We start from the raw sequence: 20,921 nt of genomic DNA, 5'->3' as shown, positions 1-20,921 counted from the left end.
TTTTAGTTAATTACATTACAGCTCTCATTTTATTTTTATTTTTCTCCTTAGATGTTTTGGAAAACAACACCTGGGGCACCTGGTACAGCATTTTCAACAATCTTAGTAGCATTTGGAAGTGGCACTTCTTCATTAGTAAATATATCTTTACCAACCTTAGCACCGTTAGGGAAGGACATCACACTAATTTCTTGAACATCCAAAGATTGTGCTGCTTTTTGAAGATTTTTCAATGTCAATTTAATAGTGGCAACTTCATCAAATTGTAAATCTCTATCAAAAACAGATTCTGGTGATTCAGTAGTTAAACGTTGTTTCAACATGGAAATAAATGGCATGGCTCTCTTCATATCCTTTGGATTAATATTCTCTCTAATCTTCTTCGAGTCATCTAAAGTATGTTCAGCAAACATCCTACGAACAACTTCAACACAACCAGATTGCCATTCTGGGAAAGATTCAGAAATTAGTAAATTTAACTTCACTGGTTTACTTTGATCAATTTCAGCAGCTTTACCCTTCTTTTTCTTTAAAGCTTGACCTTCACCTTCTCTAATACTTCTTTGTACATTTCTAACATATTCTAAAGATGAAAGAACACCATGATCAATCGGTTTAGATGCACGTGGGAATTTCGTAGTTTGAACACTACCTTCTCTACCAAGAACTTCACGATAAATGTATTCAGCAAAATGTGGTGCAATTGGAGCCAACATTAAAGCTTGAACCTCAATGTAACGTTCAACAAGATCTTTATGCATACTACCACTAGCTTCACGATAATAATCTCTTGCAGCTTGGAAATCGAAAAGACCATATTTCAAAGCATTCTTATAATTAGTTAAACTGTATTGTTCATATGTCTTTTCAATTAAAGAATTCATTTCATGTTCAAATGCAATATCAAAGAAGTCATGAGTTTCACCAGTTCTTAACCCATCTGGGTTCTTAACGATCTCTTCAGCCCATTCTTTCAAAATGTAAAGTCTTAAGATAGCAGCGTTAGCGTTAGCTTCATCGAAATTAGCATCTTCCACGGTATCACCAGCGTCAGCTAGGGCAATACGAGAAGCATCAGCACCGAATTTTTCCACAATTTGTTCCAAAGTCATGAAATTACCAGTAGATTTTGACATCTTAGCATTGTTCAACATTAAATGACCATTAGCTCTAATACCTTTTGGCCAGAATTTCTTTGGGAACAAGGCAACATGAGTATAAATGAAGAAAGTTAAATGATTTGGAATTAAATCTTTACCTGAGATGGAAACATCTAATGGATAGAAATATTCAAATTCTCTTCTTAATGTTTGCAAGGATCTCAATGGGATATCAGATTTAACGTCATCAACATGTTGGAAAATGTAATCGAAAACTTCATCAGTCATTTGTTCAGCTTTAATGTTTAATGGACCAATATCTTTACCGAAATAATCCTTAAATAACAGATGGGAAATGGTATAGAATGATTGATAAATGGTAGAATCAGAAAGAGATTCAACTAAATATTTTGGATCCCATGGTAATTTAGTACCTAAACCATAAGTACGACAAACAGCCCAATTCTTTAACCAATCCAAGACACCTTCAAAGGCATTCTTGACTTCTGGTGCAAATAATTCCATACTTTCAAGACATTCAACAGCTTGTTTTTTCCAAGATTCTTCACCATAATCAACGTACCATTGATCTTCCAAGGAAACAATACATTCATCACCTGAACGTGACACAACTAAAGATTCTGGTTCATTGTAAACAAAGGCTTCACCTGCGGCAATCAAATCAGCTTTAACTTTATTCTTGGCAACTTCAACTTTTTCACCCTTATATTTACCATAAATCATCGTACCAGAGTAAAAATCTTCCTTATAGGCAGCCTTCTTAGCTTCAGCTAACAAATTAATATCCTTTGGAGATTGAATTTTCATTTCTTTACAAATAGCTTCAGCAGTTATATCACCATATTTTTCAGTACGAATAATTGGTAAGATATCACTTTTGACCCATTCAGGATCAATACCATAATATTCAGGTTTATGTAATAAATCCTTAGTAGTCATAAAATCATCTGGAGAATTAGATGGGACACAAGTGACCACACCAGTACCTTTAGTAGCGATAACAGTTTCCATAGGTAAGATTCTTAATTCACCATAAATGGATGAAGATGCATGGATCTTAGTACCAATGAATTCTTTACCTGGGATGGTAACGACTGGTTTATAATCACCTCTCTTTGGAGTCAATTTTTGGTAAGACATGTTCTTGAAGGCACGTTCAGTGGTAATGTAATAAGAATCACCAGCATCGAAAATACCATAATTGATCTTTGGAGAAACGAAACAACAAGTTTGACCGTACATAGTTTCAGGTCTTAAAGTAGCTGCAACGAAATATATTTTCTTAGATTTATCAATTGTTGAAACAGAGTCAATAATCCTCTGAGCACCTTCTGCGAATTCAGTTGCTTCAATCTTAATACCTATATATTCTTGTGGAGTAACACCTTCACCAGATTGTCTATCATGATCCATACAAGCTTGACCATCCTTTTCAGAATAGATAGTATAACGTTCACCGAATTTAATTTTACCAGCTTGCTTTAATCTATTCATTTGCCATCTAACAAAAGCATCGTAATAAGGATTAGCGTCAGTGGTAACCATAGAACGTCTCCAATCAACACGACCACCGAAAGATCTCACATCACTTTCACATAATGGTGGGAAATAAGACAACCAATATTTAGCATCAGCAAATTTATAAAGTTCATCTCTTGGGATACCTAATTGTAACATGATTTCAAATTGATATTTCCCACGACCTTTCTTAGCTTGAGCTTTTGATTTCTTAGCCTTAAATTTGGTAACATCTTCAGATTCCTTTGGTGAATCTTCCTTAGTTTCTTCTTCTTCAGTTTCATCTTCAACTGGGACGTTTGAATAATCCGTACCGAACAACTCAGCTTCTCTTTTCAACTTATCAGCGCACGCTAAGATTGGCATCCCAGTACAATGGAACCCCAATGGGAACAAAGCCTTTTTCCCATTCATTCTTTCGAACCCGATTGAGAATTCCACTTTTGATAAAGTGAAACAATGACCAGCATGAAGGACACCATTCATGTATGGGTAAGCCATGGATGACATGAATTTTGGATATTTGGCATGTAATTCCTCCGAGGTCATGGTGATGGGGGCATCATCTAGAGATGGTGCGTCTAATTCGAATTGATGTTCTTCGGACCAGATTTTTTGGTATTTCTTTTCGATGGAGATTAGTGCATCTCTACGAGCTGTGTTTTCTAAGACTAGACCTTTGGAAGTCGACATCTTCTGTACTGGGTATAGATTGATCGATGGATGTAGTGTTTTGAGTCGTTGTTTCCCTAGGAACAAATATAGACTTAAGGTTCGAGGGTTTGATTGTTTATAAGGAAAAAAATGACTAAATTTGGATGTCGTCTGTCGAGAAACTTGACAGATGATGAGACGGTATAAAAGTTACAACGATTGACTGATTGACTGTTTCTGTCTGTCTGTCTGCCTGTCTGTGTACTAACTAAGAAGATCAAAATTTTTCAGCAAAAAAGTTTGGAAATGTTCCGGTAGCGGAGTATTTATTCGTTAGCGTTGTGTTGCGTCGCGCGCGTCTGTATTCTTATTTATTTATTTATTTATATATTTATTTATGTGTCATTTCAATATGTGTCATTTCAATTTGCAATGAAACGACACAGCTTGTATGTAACGGTGACTGTCACCTTTTGAAGTTACATGGGATTAAGCTCATAGAGTAAAACGTTCTTTTACGTAAAGACACAGTTGGCGGGTGAATGCTGACGCCGTATTCAAACAAATATATACGATTTAGTGCTGCTATTAATTAGTGTAACCAATATATAGAGGAGTGTATGCATATACAATGGGATGTAGTAATAGTCATAATTCCCTGAAGATAATCATCCATCCTATTAAATATATATATATATATATATATACGTTGCGTCATTTTTGTGTTATAATCAATGTAATATGACTATGTCTAGACGGTATTTTTAAAAAATATGAATCTATGTTATCTATTCTATTTTTTATCATCACTGTATAAATTGTTTCCTTTTTTATATGAAGAATGTATAACGTAGGGGAAATTTCACTCACTCATTTGACATCAAATCCTCGCTCTTTTAATGCACGAACTGTCCATATCCACGTAGACGCTGCATTATCAAGATTATTAGCCACACGACTACTTGTAGATTCCACTCCACCTGTGGTAAAATATTTACCATTATCCTTTTCCACTGTCAAATCTGCCGATAATGCACAACGTACTGTTGCTATTGATCCCTCTTCATTCGAAACACCAAAGAAATACCCAATGATTTGGAATAAAACCCAGAAAAATATACCTACTAACGGTAACCTTGTCCAATAACTAAATAAATTGGTATTCATTACTAAACCTGGATGTAATGACAAACATAATACATCAGGATGTTTGATAGATAACATTTTCGTATATTGAATCGATGCAGTTTTAGCAACTGCATATCGTATCCATGTGAATATCATATTTGGTTTATAATCCCATTTAATATCCAATTTCCAATATTTAAATTCTAATAAATGGCCCACGGATGAAAGCGTAATGATTCTGCCATGTCCCTTTTTCAATAAGGGTAATAATCTTAAACTTAATAGGAAATGTGCTATATAATTCGTTTGTAATTGTATTTCAAATCCATCCTTGGTCAATTCATATGGTAACGCCAAAACGGCTGCATTATTAATTAAAATATCAATTTGGCGTTCTAAACCAATAATCTTCAAACACCCTCTTTCCACAGTTTTCAAATCAGTTAAGTCCATATGAATATATATCATTGCACCAAATGAACGTTCTTCTTTAAAATCATGTTTCTCAAGCGATCGTCTTCTAAACGCTTCATTTTGAATATCTTTCATGGCTCTATTTACCTTATGGGAATTCCGTCCACATATATATATTATAACACCATGCATATACAGATGTAATACTGTATACCAACCAATGCCACTATTACCTCCTGTAATTACAGCAACTTTCTTATTAGTCAATGGGTCATAATACGGCAGACTTTCTAAGTCTATCATCTTTTTTGTCATTGTGTTATCTTAATATAATATAATTATAAATATAATTTTTTTCGTTATTATCGTTTCATCCAGCAACCAATTCGTACATTCAATCTCTCAATTCAGAATTGCAGTCATCATTTCTTTATTTATAGACATCATAAGGATGGTTGTATTTTATGTCTGTTGCCTTGCTGCTCAGCTCTGTTACTTTCTCGAAATTTCAAAAATAAAACAAACAAAAAAAATAAATTGAAAAATATACAACGTAAAGTTAATACGTAACATTCCATATGCATATTGTGTGTTAATACTTCAAACATTTTCTTTTGGATAACTTCTTACATAAACAGTTTCGTTCCTCGAATAGAATTCTTTTACGTATCGGGCTTATTATATTCTGATCCATTTGGAGGCATACTGAACAAAATTCACCTGCATATTAATGGACCTAGAAACATTAGCTTTTGACTTACAACCTTTATTTGTACTTGAGGAGAATTCCGAAGATCAAATATCAAAAGAATTCCATGATAAATTCGTTGTCTTATTAGATGATCTAGCTATATCTTTAAGAGAACCAAATAATAGGAAAGTATTGTATGAATCCGGCTTACTATCTAAATTGATCAATCGTTTGAATTCTCTCTTGACAAGAACATTCAATGCCCAAGATCATAATGAAAAACTGTGGCAACTATGTTCCGAATTGATTAGATGTATTGCAAATGCAATAGTAGATAATGATACAAATAGAGCATTATTGGTACAAGATGAATATAATCAATTCTTGAAAGAACATTTCAGTAATGTTTTGAAACTATCATCGAACGCTTTCCCTGGAGATAACGCGTTATTATCAGAATTACAATTGCGAAGTCTTATCCTAATCAAGAATTTGTTCATTGATAATTTCCAATATTGTGAACTATTTTCTCCCTATATTAAGACACCTTTGTTGAATTTACTGGAAAATTCCGCCAATACGTACCTTAATGAAGATTCACCAATACTATTTACCACCGATGTCTTAGTAGACGTCATTGATGTGGATAATAATAATAATAATAATAATAATGATATTACACTAGAATATATGCGATTTTTAGCAGAGTTTATTGAAAAAGTTTCTAAAACGGTCATTAATATTGATATATCAGATACCAATGACGGTACTAACAGCGAAAACGATATTGAAATGACTGATGAAAATTCAATAGATGATACAAGTTCAGAAATTATATTCAATATTTGTCAATTCTTTGAAAAAATTGTGGAATCAGAAACTGACAATATTGATCTTTCTAACTATCCTAAATCAGTGACTGAACTTCAAACGGCCTTACTAGATGCTTTAAATATTCTGGCAGATAAAGAATATCCTAATAAATTAATTGTGATGAGAAGAATTGTTTCAATAATTGGTCATATATCTGCTAATCCTACAAATACCAATAAAGATCAAAAACAATTGTATCAAGAAATAATTTTATCATCCACGAAGGGATATACCCTTGCTGCATCATTGATTGGATTATCAAATTCTATCTTATCAAGGAAAGATGCAGATAAAATTTTACAAAAGATCACATTAGAAAAATTCATTCAAATTACTAAACATTTTAAAGATCCCATGCAATTTCAAGGATTCTTACATATTTTCAAGAAATTACTAAGCTTATCAAATGCAATGTTTCTTCAAAACGATGATTTATTACAATTAACTACTATTCTTAAAATCGCTAAAGATCAATCAACATATTTCAAAAACTTATCACAGTTACTGTATTCATTAGTACAGAAACTTTTAACCGTCTTACCAAGTTCAACTATCTGTCAATTAATTAAGGAAAAGACGAAATATCCATTTTTAGATGTCATTATGAATAGTGAAGATTTAATAATTTGTTTAACTTTGGATAAAATTCTTGTGAACTCTAATAATGGGGTTCCAAATGAAACAATGGAGTTATTATGGTCTAGGTTTTTCAAATTTGAAGAATCTGGAATTTCCAGAAATAACAATAAAGGAGACGCAGTTCAATTGCCATTGATTTATCAATTAACAAAGACTCTGGGGATATATTACAAGAATTTAGTTACACAAAAACAAGACATAGATTCGATAATACCGCAATATGGATCTAATATTTTGGAATTGTTGAAATTCATAATACCTTTGAAAAATCAAACAGATAATGCTAGTAGGGGTGTATTTAATAATGGTCGTTTCATTTCTGGTATGTTATTAAAATGGTTTGAAGAAAGGTCAAGCGATATGTCACTGTCTCCACTAGAGGCTGAGATTAAGAATGTTTCAAAATCGTTCTTTACGTAGTTTTGGCCTATTTCAGTTACTGTTTCAAACATTCTGCTGGTGTAAGAATGTGGATGATGTGGCACTATCAAAGTTCTAGACAACAATCTGGAACTTTTTACAATGATTGTGTCTTAACAGAGTAAAGAAAGATCTATCACCAATCTATTTTCATTTTTGTTGCACGAAGGTCTAGATGTTTTTCTTGAGAACCCATAATAATTTTCGTTATATATATAATTTTAACCCTGATAAAAATATATATTATCAATACCTTCAAGCGACACAAATTAATTAAGGCTTATATGCGTTATCACACTGACCTGGATTGCCACTACAGATATATATTATACCATATACTCACTACGTATAAGCATACAGACTGCCTTTTATATAAATGTAGAGCGACGATTCAACATAGACAGGGAATTGTGTATTAGTGATGGTGGTTTTTGACGTACATACTTGCGTAAACTGTACTGAATAGCCGCCGCATCGACGTTGCTCCGAACTAGAATGTAAGACGTATGTAATCGATAATAGTTTAGCCAGGCACGTACTCACGTACAGGCCCGGTACTACAGCAGGGGCACAATGAACCGGTTCTCAAATATATATGTAGACTCCACGTCGTCGAGAAGCTTGTCTAGCGGTTCCCAACTTTAAAGCCTAATTTGGGGATTCCGACTTCAACTCTGAAACAAAAAGACAAAACAAAAAAGCTGCTTGCCTCTAACAATAAAAAATTGGAGAAAATATGGATTATGTAACCTCAAAAAGCCAGTCAATGGTGCTGCACCCTGGCCTCCGGAGCCAGACACGCGAAATTTTTCGTTTTAGAAAGTGTGGCCTCTCCTTCAGAAACGACCGTATGCCAAGACCAAAAAAACGGAAACACGGAAACGCGATTCGACGGACGCCAAAACTTTTCGTGTTCCTGTTGTTTTCCTTTTCCTTTTCCTTTTCCTGTTTACGGCGAACTCTACCTCGAGCTCGAGGATTTCTCAAAATACATATAAAGCTTTCCAATATCACGAAAACACTCATGGTTCAGTAATATTCGTCTTCTTTTCTCGATGATGTCTCACTATCTTTTGAGCATTTTCTTTGAATAGAACTTCGAACAAGTCAATTCAAAAAAGCTTACTAAATAATTCCAATCCTTTGAGCCATCTGCTGGTCTCGTCCATTCCTTAAACAAAGTCAAAGAAAAAGAAATCATACCCAAGAGTTCAATTAAAAAAAGGCCAATTTTTATTTCATATCCTAAATACTTCTAACTTTAGTCATTCATTAAACAACACGTTATTTCAAATTAATTCCAAATGTTGTTCCAAAAATCCGTCTTATTCGGTCTATTGACCTCAGCTGCCTCTGCGTTGTACAGCAACCAAACTGCTCAAATTGATGCAGTCGCACAAACTACCACTTTAGCTCCATCATTCTCTCTACAACCAATTGAGAACACCATGACTTATGCTGATGAAACCACCACTTTCTTTATCACTTCTACTTCGTACAAGACAATCTGGTTGACTTCTGCTTCCTCCACAATCGCTCCTGTTGGCGCTACCACGACCACTTCTGTTGGCGCTGCCGTTGCTGTTGCCGCTGAACAGAAGGATGCAGCTGCTTCAAACGTCGTTGAACAAACTACTACTTTCACTGAAACTGAAACCTCTACCACCATCACCAAGACTTCAACTGTTTTTGTCACTTTAGGTGGTAACGGCGCCAGTGTCACTGCCACCATCGGTTCATCATCTCCAATTGTTACTGATGATTCCTTCTCACCATTAAAGAACAACAACAAAAATGCAAACGATTTAGAAGCACTCCCCTCTTCATCTTCATCGAATATTTCTGCTGCATTCAACGCTTGTGTTCCAATCACTAAATACATCACTGTTTCAGCTTCTCCTGAAATTAGATATGTCACTGTCACAGCTCAACCATCATCTGTCAACTCCAACGTTCCAAGATTCAATTCATCTAACCCTACTTTCAAATGGTCTAACACCACCACAACTATTTAAAAAAAGTGGCTTTTCTGAAACGGTAACTTTGTTTTTACCAACACGATAACCATTTTTATTTTTCTTACTAACTTCATAGACTCTATTTTACCTATTACTTTTAATTTTTTTTTGGTTCTATTCAAAAAAACAAAATGGAATATTTTCTCATTTTCAATAACTTATGCTATTTATACAATTTGCTTGCGTCTTAAAGACAATTTACTAGTCTTTTATTTTTTATATAGTCTATGATAGTAAAAATCAATCAAAAGTATTCTCTGAACGGTAAATGGCAACAAGAGTACCAATTAATTCTCCTCTGTGAAAAAAAGATATAATATATAAAAAATGTACCCTTAAAAGAAATCTATGTAATATTACGCTTTATTTATAAAAAGAAAATATTTGGAATATTTTAAGATAATTGGGTTTGTTCACCTGATTTATTAGATACTTAATGATATATATATATATCCTTCTTCTATATCATGCATTTAAAATGGAAAATGCTCTCTCTTTTATGGATGGGAATTGTAACACTTTAACCATATTCGAATTCATTAACATTTGTGCTTCGTCTTTCTTTCCCAATTGCAAAAGTAATTCACTTAATAAGATTAAACATTCCATAGCTTGAAATTGATTTCTTGAAACCGATGAGGAATCAAGTAATTTCAGTAAATTAGGTAAACAACGAATACCATTCGTACTTTCTATTAGTAAGTCACATTTTTCAATGTCAAATTCAAATTCCCATCTTTTATCAAAAAATAAAGAAGTACATTCATCTTTTCTAATGTTAAGTTTATCCATAGCCAGATGATAATCTTGAATAGCAACCAAATATTTTATCTCTAAATCCTTTAAAACCATAGATTCCTGATACGTCAACGTTGGATTTTTCAATCTGTCGCTAATATGTAGAAAATCATTGAAATTTCCCTCATGGATTTGTTCTAACCCATTAACATACATGTCTTGAAGGGTATCAGTTTCATCATATTGTTCTTTCAAAAACGTTTGATACATTTTAGCAACATTTGTATACCCTAACGTGTTCCATAAATTCCGTCTATATCTTATCATATTTAATAAAGTAGATTCAGCTCTTGGATGTTGCAAAACAATAGTCATATATTTAAATGACGATTCCAAAATGTCAATGACATTACTATTATTCATTATTAACAGTAATGATTCAAATCTATAAGCATTTTCGAAAACTGTAACATTTTCATTATCTGAATTCCGTCTCATATATTTAACAATTTGATCAATGGTAACTTGGAATCTTTTCGAATATTGAGGATATTCTTCTATGAAATTGACCATCCATATCATTATAAGATTCAGTGTCGTTGTATCTTTATTTTCTCTAGCGACTTTCGTCGCTTCTTCAAATGCTTTCATGGCTGCTTCACAATCATGGAATGATGAATAAAATGTAGCTAAACATAATAATGAAAGATGGAAATAATTATTGGAATTTTGTGATAACATATAGTCAAAATATTTATGTAATGAGTCCAAGGCATCTTTGTAATATAAGTTTGAAACATATTTTAAATATCGAAGAATATGCAATGATGGGAATTTAGTCATATCATTTAATGAAACATTATTTAAGAAGTCATCTATTCGTGATGATGATGACGAAACATTTGGTCTTGATGAGTTTTCTATTTTATAATTTTCATAAATTCTCCAATTTATTAAGTTTTGGAAATGCTCTGGTGATATACAGATTGTTCGTTCACACCCGGATTTTATTGCATCAATTGTGTTTTCCATAACATCAAAAATCGATATTATACTGTCATAACTATTGTTATTCATTATATCATTTACATCATTTAAATGCCTAAAATTACGTCTTGGGAAATCTCCATCTATTCGACGACGACGTAGGAATGAACACCTAAATGACTCGTTCACAGTTTTGAAATCGTCCCATAATCTTGTATTTTCTTCAAAATCGGCTACATGGAATTTCTTGTAACATCTCTCCATGAATCGACCTAAGAAACTTTTCCTTGTGACGCACTTGAATGCTTTATCTTCCCTCTTGTTCAAATCTGTATATTTTTCCACTATATTTTTATTGTATAACGTTCTAATTAATTGAGTAATCGTATCCAAATCTTTAATTGCATAAAGATACCCCAATAATTCTACTACAGCTTGTCTTCCACAGTGCTTTTGTACACATTTCGAAACATCTTCAAATATTGGTATTGGAACTTCTTTGAGTAGACGTCGATCCGAATCAAGATATGGATTGAATTCCGGAGAATGAATAGTGGGTGAAATTAAGTCGAAAAACAAATCTGGTTTGAAAGGTATATCATCTTCATAACAATATATGTATATCAATACTAGGATCGCAACTTCATATGTATTAACATTGGAAACTATTTCGAACCCTGTTTGTTCTGGCAGCCCCAATCCCATTACAATAGTATTCTTTTATCTTTTAACTTGACAACCAAGTCAAAACACTATGGCCCTTTTTAAAAGTTTTGTGTTTTATGCTTCTACCATTAACTTGGGTTTATTTTTTGTAATCGGTACTTCACGTTTTAAATTGATAGCTGCGACACATAATAAATATCAACGAGGTTTCATATAAAGCATCTTCATAAGTGAAAATGTAATATAATTTGTACTTCTATACATAGTTATTCAATCTGCTCTATGAACAACCTTGCGTCTATAACACTCGATTTACTATATCAAGATATTATCGTATTATTTTTTCGTCTATTTATTAGATATATACTCTTCTATTCTAAATATCTATAAGACGTTAAAATGATGGCCTTATTGGGTACCCTCCCTGGGACAGGTAATAAGACCCATATTTTCCTTCTCTTTTCATTGACTTCCGTAATTAAACCAAAACCTAATATTGGTGCCTTACTTACCTCTTCACTTGATGCTTTTCTATCAGCATATGTGATGGCTACTAATGCATGTTGTAAAACATTTGCTTCAATGGGGACTGATTCAAGTTGAAAGGGATTTATCATATCTTGTTGCATATTTACATTCAATTCCATTGATTTCCAGATCACAATCTCATCGAAATCTGCACCTGCTGCGTAAGGACTTAGTACAGTTCTTGGTGTACCATAAAAATATTCTCTAATTGCGGCTCTTTGTAATGATCTTTTATATGTATCATCTGCATCTTGAAACCTACCACTTAGTTTGGGGAATCTTATAATTGAATTTTGATCTATTATAGATTTCAATTTGTCAAATAACTTATTGATTTTTTCCTTTTCTTGTTCTTCATCGGTATCATTAGTTAATATTACCACGATACCTATATTTAAACATTGAATAATTTTAAGCAAGCCGTCATAACTATCATATTGATTTGTTGCATTATCATAGAATTGAGATAATGGGGGAGTATTTATTATACACCCTGATCGTTGTACAATAACATCATTTTGTAATCTTTCATTAACATCTTTGGCCAATTGATCAATACAATTCAGATATAACGGTTTATTTTTGGTGACTTCTTCAAGCCCAAAATTCTTCACAATGGGTTGTTTATTATGTAGTACAGTAGCACCACTAGTCATACTTTGACCCCAAGTTTGAGCTTGTACTTCTAATAGATCTGATATTGGAGTCGCAGACAGACAACCAGGTGGAGTAAATATTCCTTCGTTGGGGTTTAAATTAATAAATAATGGTTGATAAGGCATGTTTTTGATAGCGTAAGAACATAATGTTCTACAAAGTGCCGTTTTCCCAGAATTTGTATCACCAACAATCATAATACGAGGCCCATTGAAACTTGCCGTTCTTAGTTTATCCAATGCAAAGTGTAAATTATAAACAAATTTGGAAGTTGTGTTTTGTTGTATTATTAAAGCTTTGTTACCGGAAATATCTGGACATTTCCATTCTAATATTACATCTTCTACAGCGAGTAGTGATATTTTCCAATTGGTGAAAACATATTCAATATCATTTGCTAATTCTGTTCCAAAGATTTCAGCTATCCCTGACCTTATCTTTATGGTCAATTTAGAAGAAGTCGGTATATCAATTTTCCATTCTGTACTCTCTTTTAAAGTTAGTTGGTGAGTTTTATTGACGTCTAGGTATAATTCTGGTGTTAGTTCTGTTAGTCCAGGTAGAATCGACATTTTTAGGATATAAGCTGGCGACTATGTAAGAAAAAATGAAATGTTCCACCGAGTGGCAGGCTTTAAAGAATAAACGTGTATCCCAAATTATCATCTGCTTCGAATCCATCCATCGATCCATTATCTCTTAAATAGCCCATGTTTATTTTGTAATATAATTTTTCACTATGTTAATATTACGTAAAGAGACAAGATTGCCGAGAGGTTTCGAACAGAGATGAACAAGCGATTACATACAGATCCAATGAATCAATCGGTTATGTTATGAGCAGTTATATATTATATAAGTTATATAATGTAATATAGGTACGTATGTATGTAGTCACCTGTGTTTTATTGGTTTTTACAAGGTTCATTCCCTGTTTTTTGCAATCAATGATGAATCATCACCAGCCTTTAAGGCCCATTCTGTCCATGAACCATCATATAATTTTACATTGGGCACACCAGAGATCTCAAGAGCGTTCTTAATGATTGCTCCCGTAACCCCTGTCCCACACATACAAATGGTTGGTTTCTTTGGATCAAATTGGTTATTCAATTTCCTAAAGGCATCTTGTAATTTCACATTCATCTTAACCTCATCCTCAGGATATGTCTTATCATTTGAATCCAAAACTTCAGTAAATGGCAAAGGTTGAGCACCCTTAATATGTCCCGACGGTAATCCAGGTCTTGGTTCCGGATCCTTACCTTCGAATCTTCCTAATGCTCTTGCATCGAATACATTATATTCCTTCGCCAATGCATCATTTTGAACCAATTGGAACATCTGATCGTATGGGACGATTTCTTGCTTAGATAAATCCACATCAGAAGCATAATTTGTTTCATGGTATGGAGAATCCTTTGATATCGTGGTGGTATCTAACGGGTATCCTTCCTTTTTATAAACATTAAAATTATTCAATAGATAAATTGTGGGGTGACCAAATAAAGCTAAAGTCCATGCGCAACGAGGAGCACTAAAATTCCCGATTCTATCATAAACCACCAAGATGTCGTCTCTTCTGACACCGAGTTGGCTCATTGCTTTATTGAAAGTGGATAATGAAGGTGCCATGTGAGGGTATGGTGATTCCCTGTCTTTAATGCCGTCTATATCGAAATATAGGGCACGAGGAATTCTTTCCTGGGTAAGGAATTCTTCATGACCGTCTCTTTTCAAGTTTGGTAGGTACCATGTTGCATCGATGGGGATGATTCTTGAATTCGTCTCAGTTTGTAAAAGGGTGACAAATGATTTAGGTGATAATAATTTATATGTTGCCATTGTGAGTCGTTGACCTGTATGAGGTACTGTTGTTAATTCAAAGCCAAACAGATTGGTCGTCAAAAATTATATATAACGAGTCAACTAAAGGAACAACCTATACAGTTCCAATATTTGACAGATATAATGAAAGAAAGAGACCCTTATTGTAAGATCTGTAATGCAATACACGCACAGTTTCCATACATTATACAGGCGGGGTCTCTCAATTTGATAGAAAAAACCGAAAATTTTGTCAAAATTTTATGAGATGAGATGAGATGAGATGAGATGAGGTGAAACTCTTTTAGTGAATAAGAAAGATAGTCGTAATAGTCAGCAGTTATAGCTAAATAGACTACAAAAATCAACCAACAGAGGAATACTACCCCAAACAAATAAACAAACGATAATGCCCGTGTCTAAATCGCTATCCAAAATCAAGAAGAACATGAATGCCAACGGTAAGAAACCCACTGTTCATCCCAAAGGTAGGAAATTCCACCAATTAAACAGAGCCACATTACGTGAAGGTAAGATTGCCTCAAAGAAAAAGGCACATAATGAACGTAAATCTAATGAGTTATCTCGTGTGAAATTCATTCAAGATGTGATAAATATGGATGAATTCAAAGACATACGCGCCTTCTCAAACGATCAAACTATTATATTTATTGAACAATTCATCTCTAGAGATGATGCCGAGTTAGATGACTTGAAAAAGAAGAGAAGAGCTAATAGACCTCCTACTAATAAGCAATTGATCTTACAAGGGAAAAGGGATTTGGAAATGGAGGAATTCAAGAAGGGATTCCTTTGTCCTGATTTAAATGATGAGAAAAATGTCGAGTTTTTAAGAAAATGGAATCATAGTTTTGGGTCCATGAGTACTTTGAAATTAATTAGAATAAATAGTAAAGGTGAAAGAGTTGCAGGGGGGAATGTTGCTACTATAACAGCTGACGCTAAAGAAGCTGCAGCTAATGCAGCAGCTCTTGCGAAGGAAGATGTGGATATGGAATAATAATATAAAACTGTATAATATAATATAATATAATAATAAAAGAATTAATCATAAATAAAACAATAGAAGAGCAAATGAATGACTAACTGGTTGATATAATCGATAGATTCCTTGCAGGAAAGGTGAAAAGTAAATAGAAAATAACCGCCATTAGCAGTGGTGTCAGGATGTAAAACATCAACACAATTTTTCAATTATCATCAATTGTACGTATGTATTGTTAAGCTACAAGACAGAGCGTTTAAGAAAGTTCGAGCAGCTTTTAAATAGAGTTGTATAAAGGCACTCAAAGATAATAAGATCCTAAGGCAAACTGATATATAATAAGGAATGGGACGTGATATAGTCGGTTTAGATAATGTCTACGAAAATAATCTCGGTGTAGTAGTCAAATTAGCTGCCATTGAAGAAAACTTGACATTCCCGGAAACATTCTTCCAAGAATTATTCCCAAAAGGTAATGCCAAGAAGGAAACCTTTTTCACTCAATTGGCTTATTATAGTGAAATTCCTGTCGGATGTGTAAAAGCAAAGCTTTTCCCTAAGAAAAAATCAGATATTTTCTTGAAAGGTGTTCATATTGAGTTTATGACAGTATTGGAACAATATAGAGGGAACCAAATTGGTACTAAATTATTGAATTATATAGAGGAACAATGTCAATCACATCATCAACATAATGTTTATGTACATGTACCCACTGATGAAACAAACAAGATTGAATGGTACAAGAATCATGGATTTGAAATTGATACCGAAGTTTCTCCTTTACAAGATTTTTTTAAAGATTTCCAACCAAAAGGTTCTGCCGATGCCGTTTTATTAAAGAAACACATTGCATGAAATAATACCTACATCCATATTGTGTTGCCTCTGTAAATTTATAAAAGAGAAAAAAAAATCAAAATTATCGCATCTATCATGTATAATATTCATCTATTAACGTCCATATGAGAACTTATTATTATTATACTAATATACTATTAGTTAGCATTATTCCTTAAGAATGGTTTAGCTGATAATTGTAATAATCTAGCAACGTCATCTAATTCTTTTTGTGCGCTTGTCCAAGCTAGATTCATAATGGAATCTTTAACTGCGGGGAAACTCCATGAATCCTGGTCACTTCTTTGGCGTAAGAATGTTGGTCCAAATAATAATGCCTTATAAAATGGTCTCCCTGTGAGACCATACTCTGAACAAGTCTTCTTTGCAATATCAGTCAATCGATTGTTCCAATCGCATCTCTCTCGTCTCGCACTCACCGACTCAATATCGTTATGTTTATGATTTTTCTTCTTACTTTTGGAAGAAGAAATATGCGATTGCCATTTGTTAAGCCATTTTTGTCTTTCTGTACCTATCTTTTTCCATCGTAGTAAAGCTCTTATCATTTTATCAAAGTTTAATTTCTTGGAATGATCCTTTTCTAAACTGTGTAATAACTCATCAACAACTTCAACATAATCTGTTAAACCATATGGAATATTTGGTACATCAACTAACCTTAATATCTTGTCTAAAATATAAATGGTAATCTCAAATATTTGAATTGCTTCGGTACTATTATTATCCTTTAATGTTTCTTCAATATTGGCAAAGGTACTTTCTTTGGTATGTATAGGGTATTTATGAAGATTTAAATCAGGATCAGATATCACGCTCACTGGAATGCCATTTGCTAAAAATGGAATCCAATCACCATAATGCTGAACATGACTTACAGATACGTTCATATTAGGATCCATAGTAGTATCTTCAAATAAATTTTTCAATAATGGATGTGTTTCAATTTTCAAACTTGAATTAGCATAATGCATCACATTAATACCTAATTCTGTTATATCAACAATTGAATATAGTTCTTGTTGTAAGGGTAAAGAATATTTTTCGTAAAATTCAGTAGATCCAATATGATTATATTCATTCCCACCAAATGACACGAAATAAATAGATCTTAATGGTTTCCAATTGTATTTCTTCTTTATAATTTGAAACAATTCTACAAATTGTAATAACATTGTTGTACCAAAATTTGGATAAACAGCTCCATGATGAATGGAGTTCCTAGATGACGATAATATTATTGCCTTTTCTGGTTGTTCTCTGCCTTCAATCTTCCCAATCACATTATAAACAGGATGACGCCTTTCCACGATGGTTTTAACTTCAAATGATACACGTATACCATTTTTCCCTTCAGATTTTACTAATGACAGTAGTTGTTGTCCTTGATTATATGATAAGGGCAAAGTCGGTATATGTGGGATAGCATCTGATTCATTTAAACTTATCGTTCGAACACTATTACCTTCCCAACCGGGACTTAACAAATCTCCAGTGTAGAATTGAGGAATCGCAACAGATTTCATTAGTATAACATCCTCTCTTTGGTCAAATTTGTCAGATATAAATAGAACCCCTCTAGCTCCTAACATTTGTGCTAATATCAATTGTTCACTTACTAAACCATCATAATGTAGTAAGAGTACAAAATTATCACGATGATCCAGAATATCATTATTATTATTTTCTAAGATTCTTTGTAGAGATTCTTTGGTACCATCTCCACCATAAATAAGGAATGAATTTTCCACTTTACCATTCCAACTTAATGGATTAAAATTATTCTCACCTAATTCGAACTTAAGAATTTCATCTGTGCCATTATTTTTAAAGACAATTAATGAATGAGTTTCATTAGAGGGATAATTCAAGTATCCTTTATATTCTTCTAATTTGACATTTTTCATACCACTCTTCAAAAATGAATCCATCACATATTGGCTAACAGTCTCATCACCTTTCGTTCCTGAACAATGAGGTAGATTAGATAAATATTCCCAATTTTTTTCAAATTTATTTAAATCAATCCAATCTCGTACTTCTTCTCTTATTAAATCATGATCAATAGGTTTATAATGACGAATTCTATCATATTGTGAGATAAATATTAAAACGAACACCACTAATAAAAAATAAATGAACCGTCTCCATAATTGGAAATTGAAAACATTATTAGATTTCCTATCCATTAACGAAATAATGTCATTAAATGGATCGACGACATTATATTTCATCGGCAGTATAACCTTATTGTGTAATTGTTCCTTCATTGTCGGTCTCGTGATCATGGAATCTGGTTCTTCTATGAACATGGGATCCATGGCATCATTATCAACCATGGATATTCGGTTGTAATTCATGATAATAGAGAGATAATTCTCTGGGGAATAAGGATGTAATTGTTTTGAATTATCTTAGGGATATATTATATTCTTTTCCTCAATTTCTGCCACGTTTTCTTCTTTTTGCATTGTTTATGTTTATAAATAAATGAAAATATCTCCAAGCTCTTTAATTGATGGATCTTTAGCGCTAACGTTACGTTTACTTAATTGAGAAAAAATGAAAATATAAAGGCTTAGACTTACATTGATTGATGATTAATAGATGAAAATCCCCAAAAGAGAATAACAACAATAACAAATATGAATAGAAATACAGATGCTGAATTGGATGAAGATGAGAAACGTGATATTTTGGAAGCGTTTAATATATTTGATTTAAATAAGGATGGACATCTGGATTTCCATGAATTTAAAGCGGCTACAAGAGCATTAGGGTTTGAAGTTGATAAGAAACAATTATTAGAACTTATATCTCATTATGATAAAGATGGTCGTCACTTAATTAATTTTGAAGATTTTCAAGAGATAATGATACAATGGATGCTTGAGAGAGATCCTATGTTGGAAATTAAGAAAGCATTCCATTTGTTTGATGAAGATGGTACTGGGAAAATAACAATGAAGGATTTAAAAAAATTAGCAAAAAGTTTAGATATAAGGATATCAGATGAAGAATTGAAAGAAATGATTGATGAATTTGATTTAGATGGTGATGGAGGTATCAATGAAGAAGAATTTATTTCAATTTGCACCGACACCAGCTAAGTAACCAAGTGGAGGTAATACAAAAACTCCACTAGTGTTGTAACTATAATACTCAAAAACATGGACATTCAGTTATAAATAGACGTCTTCATCTATACCTTTTTTTTTTTTTTAACTTTTTATTTTATAGATTGTCTATATATTATATTTCTAAAAAGAAATGCATTAATTTGGTTATATTAGTTGTCACTGAACATGGATTCACCATATTTTGTCGTTCAAAGGGGAGTAGTTCGCAAGATATGAAAGGGAACAGACAGAAGAAATAGATCCACACAAAAGACATCACCCATAATCTTATGAGTTCATTTTGGAAATCAGCACTACAAATATATGTTAAGAATCCTCAAAAGGTTCCTTCAGAAGAATTAGTTTATTATGATGAAAAAGTCACGATAATCAACGATAAATTCCCTAAGTCAACGTGTCATTTATTAATTCTTCCTCGAGATGGGAAGTTAACTTTACAACATCCTACTATTGCCCTTACTGATAGGATTAAAGATTCTCTTGAAGAGTATGTTCGAATGGCTCAAGAATACATTTTCAAGACTTTCACTTCTAAATACAAACTAGTTAAGCCAATTCCCAATGTTTTTGATAAGATTGAAGATTTTAATGACATGGAAATTTTTATTGATAAATTCATTACTGTAGGAGTTCATAGTGTTCCATCGATGGCAAATTTACATATTCATGTTATTACTAAGGATTTCCATTCAGAAAAGTTAAAATATAAGAATCATTATCTTTCATTTAATAGTGAATTCTATAGAAAATGGGATAGTTTACCCTTAGAGCAAATACCGGTAAGAGATGAAATGATTGATTTAGTTAAACATGGCGATTTGATTTGTTGTTATTGTAATGCGAATTTTAAGAATCAATTTGCTAAATTGAAGAAACATCTCAATGAAGAGTTTGAGAATCATTTTAAGCTGAAATAGATTTATCTTGTATAATATTAGGTAAAAGATTACTTTAATCTAATAGTGGTGTACTAGTAAGATTTTAAGGGTTATATAATATGATATAATATAATATAATATATATATATATATATAT

The 20,921-nt window shown here is 32.7% G+C and overlaps 12 protein-coding genes across 12 annotated transcripts; 6 read left to right on the top strand and 6 right to left on the bottom strand.

Annotated features, from left to right (window-relative positions):
• Positions 1-47: 47 nt before the first annotated feature.
• Positions 48-3,332, bottom strand: CDC60 (leucine--tRNA ligase CDC60; the record flags this gene model as incomplete). The annotated part of the gene is made up of 1 exon (XM_003670125.1): positions 48-3,332. One exon carries the CDS (start codon positions 3,330-3,332, stop codon positions 48-50), a length of 3,285 nt encoding a protein of 1,094 aa, XP_003670173.1.
• Positions 3,333-4,163: 831 nt separating this feature from the next.
• On the bottom strand, positions 4,164-5,150 carry ENV9 (Env9p; the record flags this gene model as incomplete). The annotated part of the gene is made up of 1 exon (XM_003670124.1): positions 4,164-5,150. One exon carries the CDS (start codon positions 5,148-5,150, stop codon positions 4,164-4,166), a length of 987 nt encoding a protein of 328 aa, XP_003670172.1.
• A 415-nt stretch (positions 5,151-5,565) lies between these two features.
• On the top strand, positions 5,566-7,458 carry BEM4 (Bem4p; the record flags this gene model as incomplete). The annotated part of the gene is made up of 1 exon (XM_003670123.1): positions 5,566-7,458. One exon carries the CDS (start codon positions 5,566-5,568, stop codon positions 7,456-7,458), a length of 1,893 nt encoding a protein of 630 aa, XP_003670171.1.
• A 1,304-nt stretch (positions 7,459-8,762) lies between these two features.
• SRL1 (Srl1p) lies at positions 8,763-9,473 on the top strand (the record flags this gene model as incomplete). The annotated part of the gene is made up of 1 exon (XM_003670122.1): positions 8,763-9,473. The coding sequence occupies one exon, from the start codon at positions 8,763-8,765 to the stop codon at positions 9,471-9,473; it is 711 nt and encodes a 236-aa protein (XP_003670170.1).
• Positions 9,474-9,941: 468 nt separating this feature from the next.
• On the bottom strand, positions 9,942-11,906 carry APC5 (anaphase promoting complex subunit 5; the record flags this gene model as incomplete). The annotated part of the gene is made up of 1 exon (XM_003670121.1): positions 9,942-11,906. One exon carries the CDS (start codon positions 11,904-11,906, stop codon positions 9,942-9,944), a length of 1,965 nt encoding a protein of 654 aa, XP_003670169.1.
• A 332-nt stretch (positions 11,907-12,238) lies between these two features.
• CLP1 (cleavage polyadenylation factor subunit CLP1) lies at positions 12,239-13,624 on the bottom strand (the record flags this gene model as incomplete). Its single annotated transcript, XM_003670120.1, has 1 exon — positions 12,239-13,624. The coding sequence occupies one exon, from the start codon at positions 13,622-13,624 to the stop codon at positions 12,239-12,241; it is 1,386 nt and encodes a 461-aa protein (XP_003670168.1).
• Positions 13,625-13,976: 352 nt separating this feature from the next.
• On the bottom strand, positions 13,977-14,897 carry TUM1 (thiosulfate sulfurtransferase; the record flags this gene model as incomplete). The annotated part of the gene is made up of 1 exon (XM_003670119.1): positions 13,977-14,897. One exon carries the CDS (start codon positions 14,895-14,897, stop codon positions 13,977-13,979), a length of 921 nt encoding a protein of 306 aa, XP_003670167.1.
• A 391-nt stretch (positions 14,898-15,288) lies between these two features.
• TMA16 (Tma16p) lies at positions 15,289-15,900 on the top strand (the record flags this gene model as incomplete). The annotated part of the gene is made up of 1 exon (XM_003670118.1): positions 15,289-15,900. The coding sequence occupies one exon, from the start codon at positions 15,289-15,291 to the stop codon at positions 15,898-15,900; it is 612 nt and encodes a 203-aa protein (XP_003670166.1).
• Positions 15,901-16,230: 330 nt separating this feature from the next.
• On the top strand, positions 16,231-16,743 carry NAT5 (peptide alpha-N-acetyltransferase subunit NAT5; the record flags this gene model as incomplete). Its single annotated transcript, XM_003670117.1, has 1 exon — positions 16,231-16,743. The coding sequence occupies one exon, from the start codon at positions 16,231-16,233 to the stop codon at positions 16,741-16,743; it is 513 nt and encodes a 170-aa protein (XP_003670165.1).
• Positions 16,744-16,883: 140 nt separating this feature from the next.
• On the bottom strand, positions 16,884-19,106 carry TRE2 (putative zinc metalloprotease; the record flags this gene model as incomplete). Its single annotated transcript, XM_003670116.1, has 1 exon — positions 16,884-19,106. One exon carries the CDS (start codon positions 19,104-19,106, stop codon positions 16,884-16,886), a length of 2,223 nt encoding a protein of 740 aa, XP_003670164.1.
• A 285-nt stretch (positions 19,107-19,391) lies between these two features.
• On the top strand, positions 19,392-19,856 carry CDC31 (centrin; the record flags this gene model as incomplete). Its single annotated transcript, XM_003670115.1, has 1 exon — positions 19,392-19,856. The coding sequence occupies one exon, from the start codon at positions 19,392-19,394 to the stop codon at positions 19,854-19,856; it is 465 nt and encodes a 154-aa protein (XP_003670163.1).
• A 299-nt stretch (positions 19,857-20,155) lies between these two features.
• On the top strand, positions 20,156-20,803 carry HNT3 (DNA 5'-adenosine monophosphate hydrolase; the record flags this gene model as incomplete). Its single annotated transcript, XM_003670114.1, has 1 exon — positions 20,156-20,803. The coding sequence occupies one exon, from the start codon at positions 20,156-20,158 to the stop codon at positions 20,801-20,803; it is 648 nt and encodes a 215-aa protein (XP_003670162.1).
• Positions 20,804-20,921: the final 118 nt, after the last annotated feature.

This window comes from Naumovozyma dairenensis, chromosome 5 (assembly GCF_000227115.2).
Source record: "Naumovozyma dairenensis CBS 421 chromosome 5, complete genome".
Classification (NCBI taxonomy): Eukaryota; Fungi; Ascomycota; class Saccharomycetes; order Saccharomycetales; family Saccharomycetaceae; genus Naumovozyma; species Naumovozyma dairenensis.
This window is presented reverse-complemented; position numbering and strand designations above follow the sequence as displayed.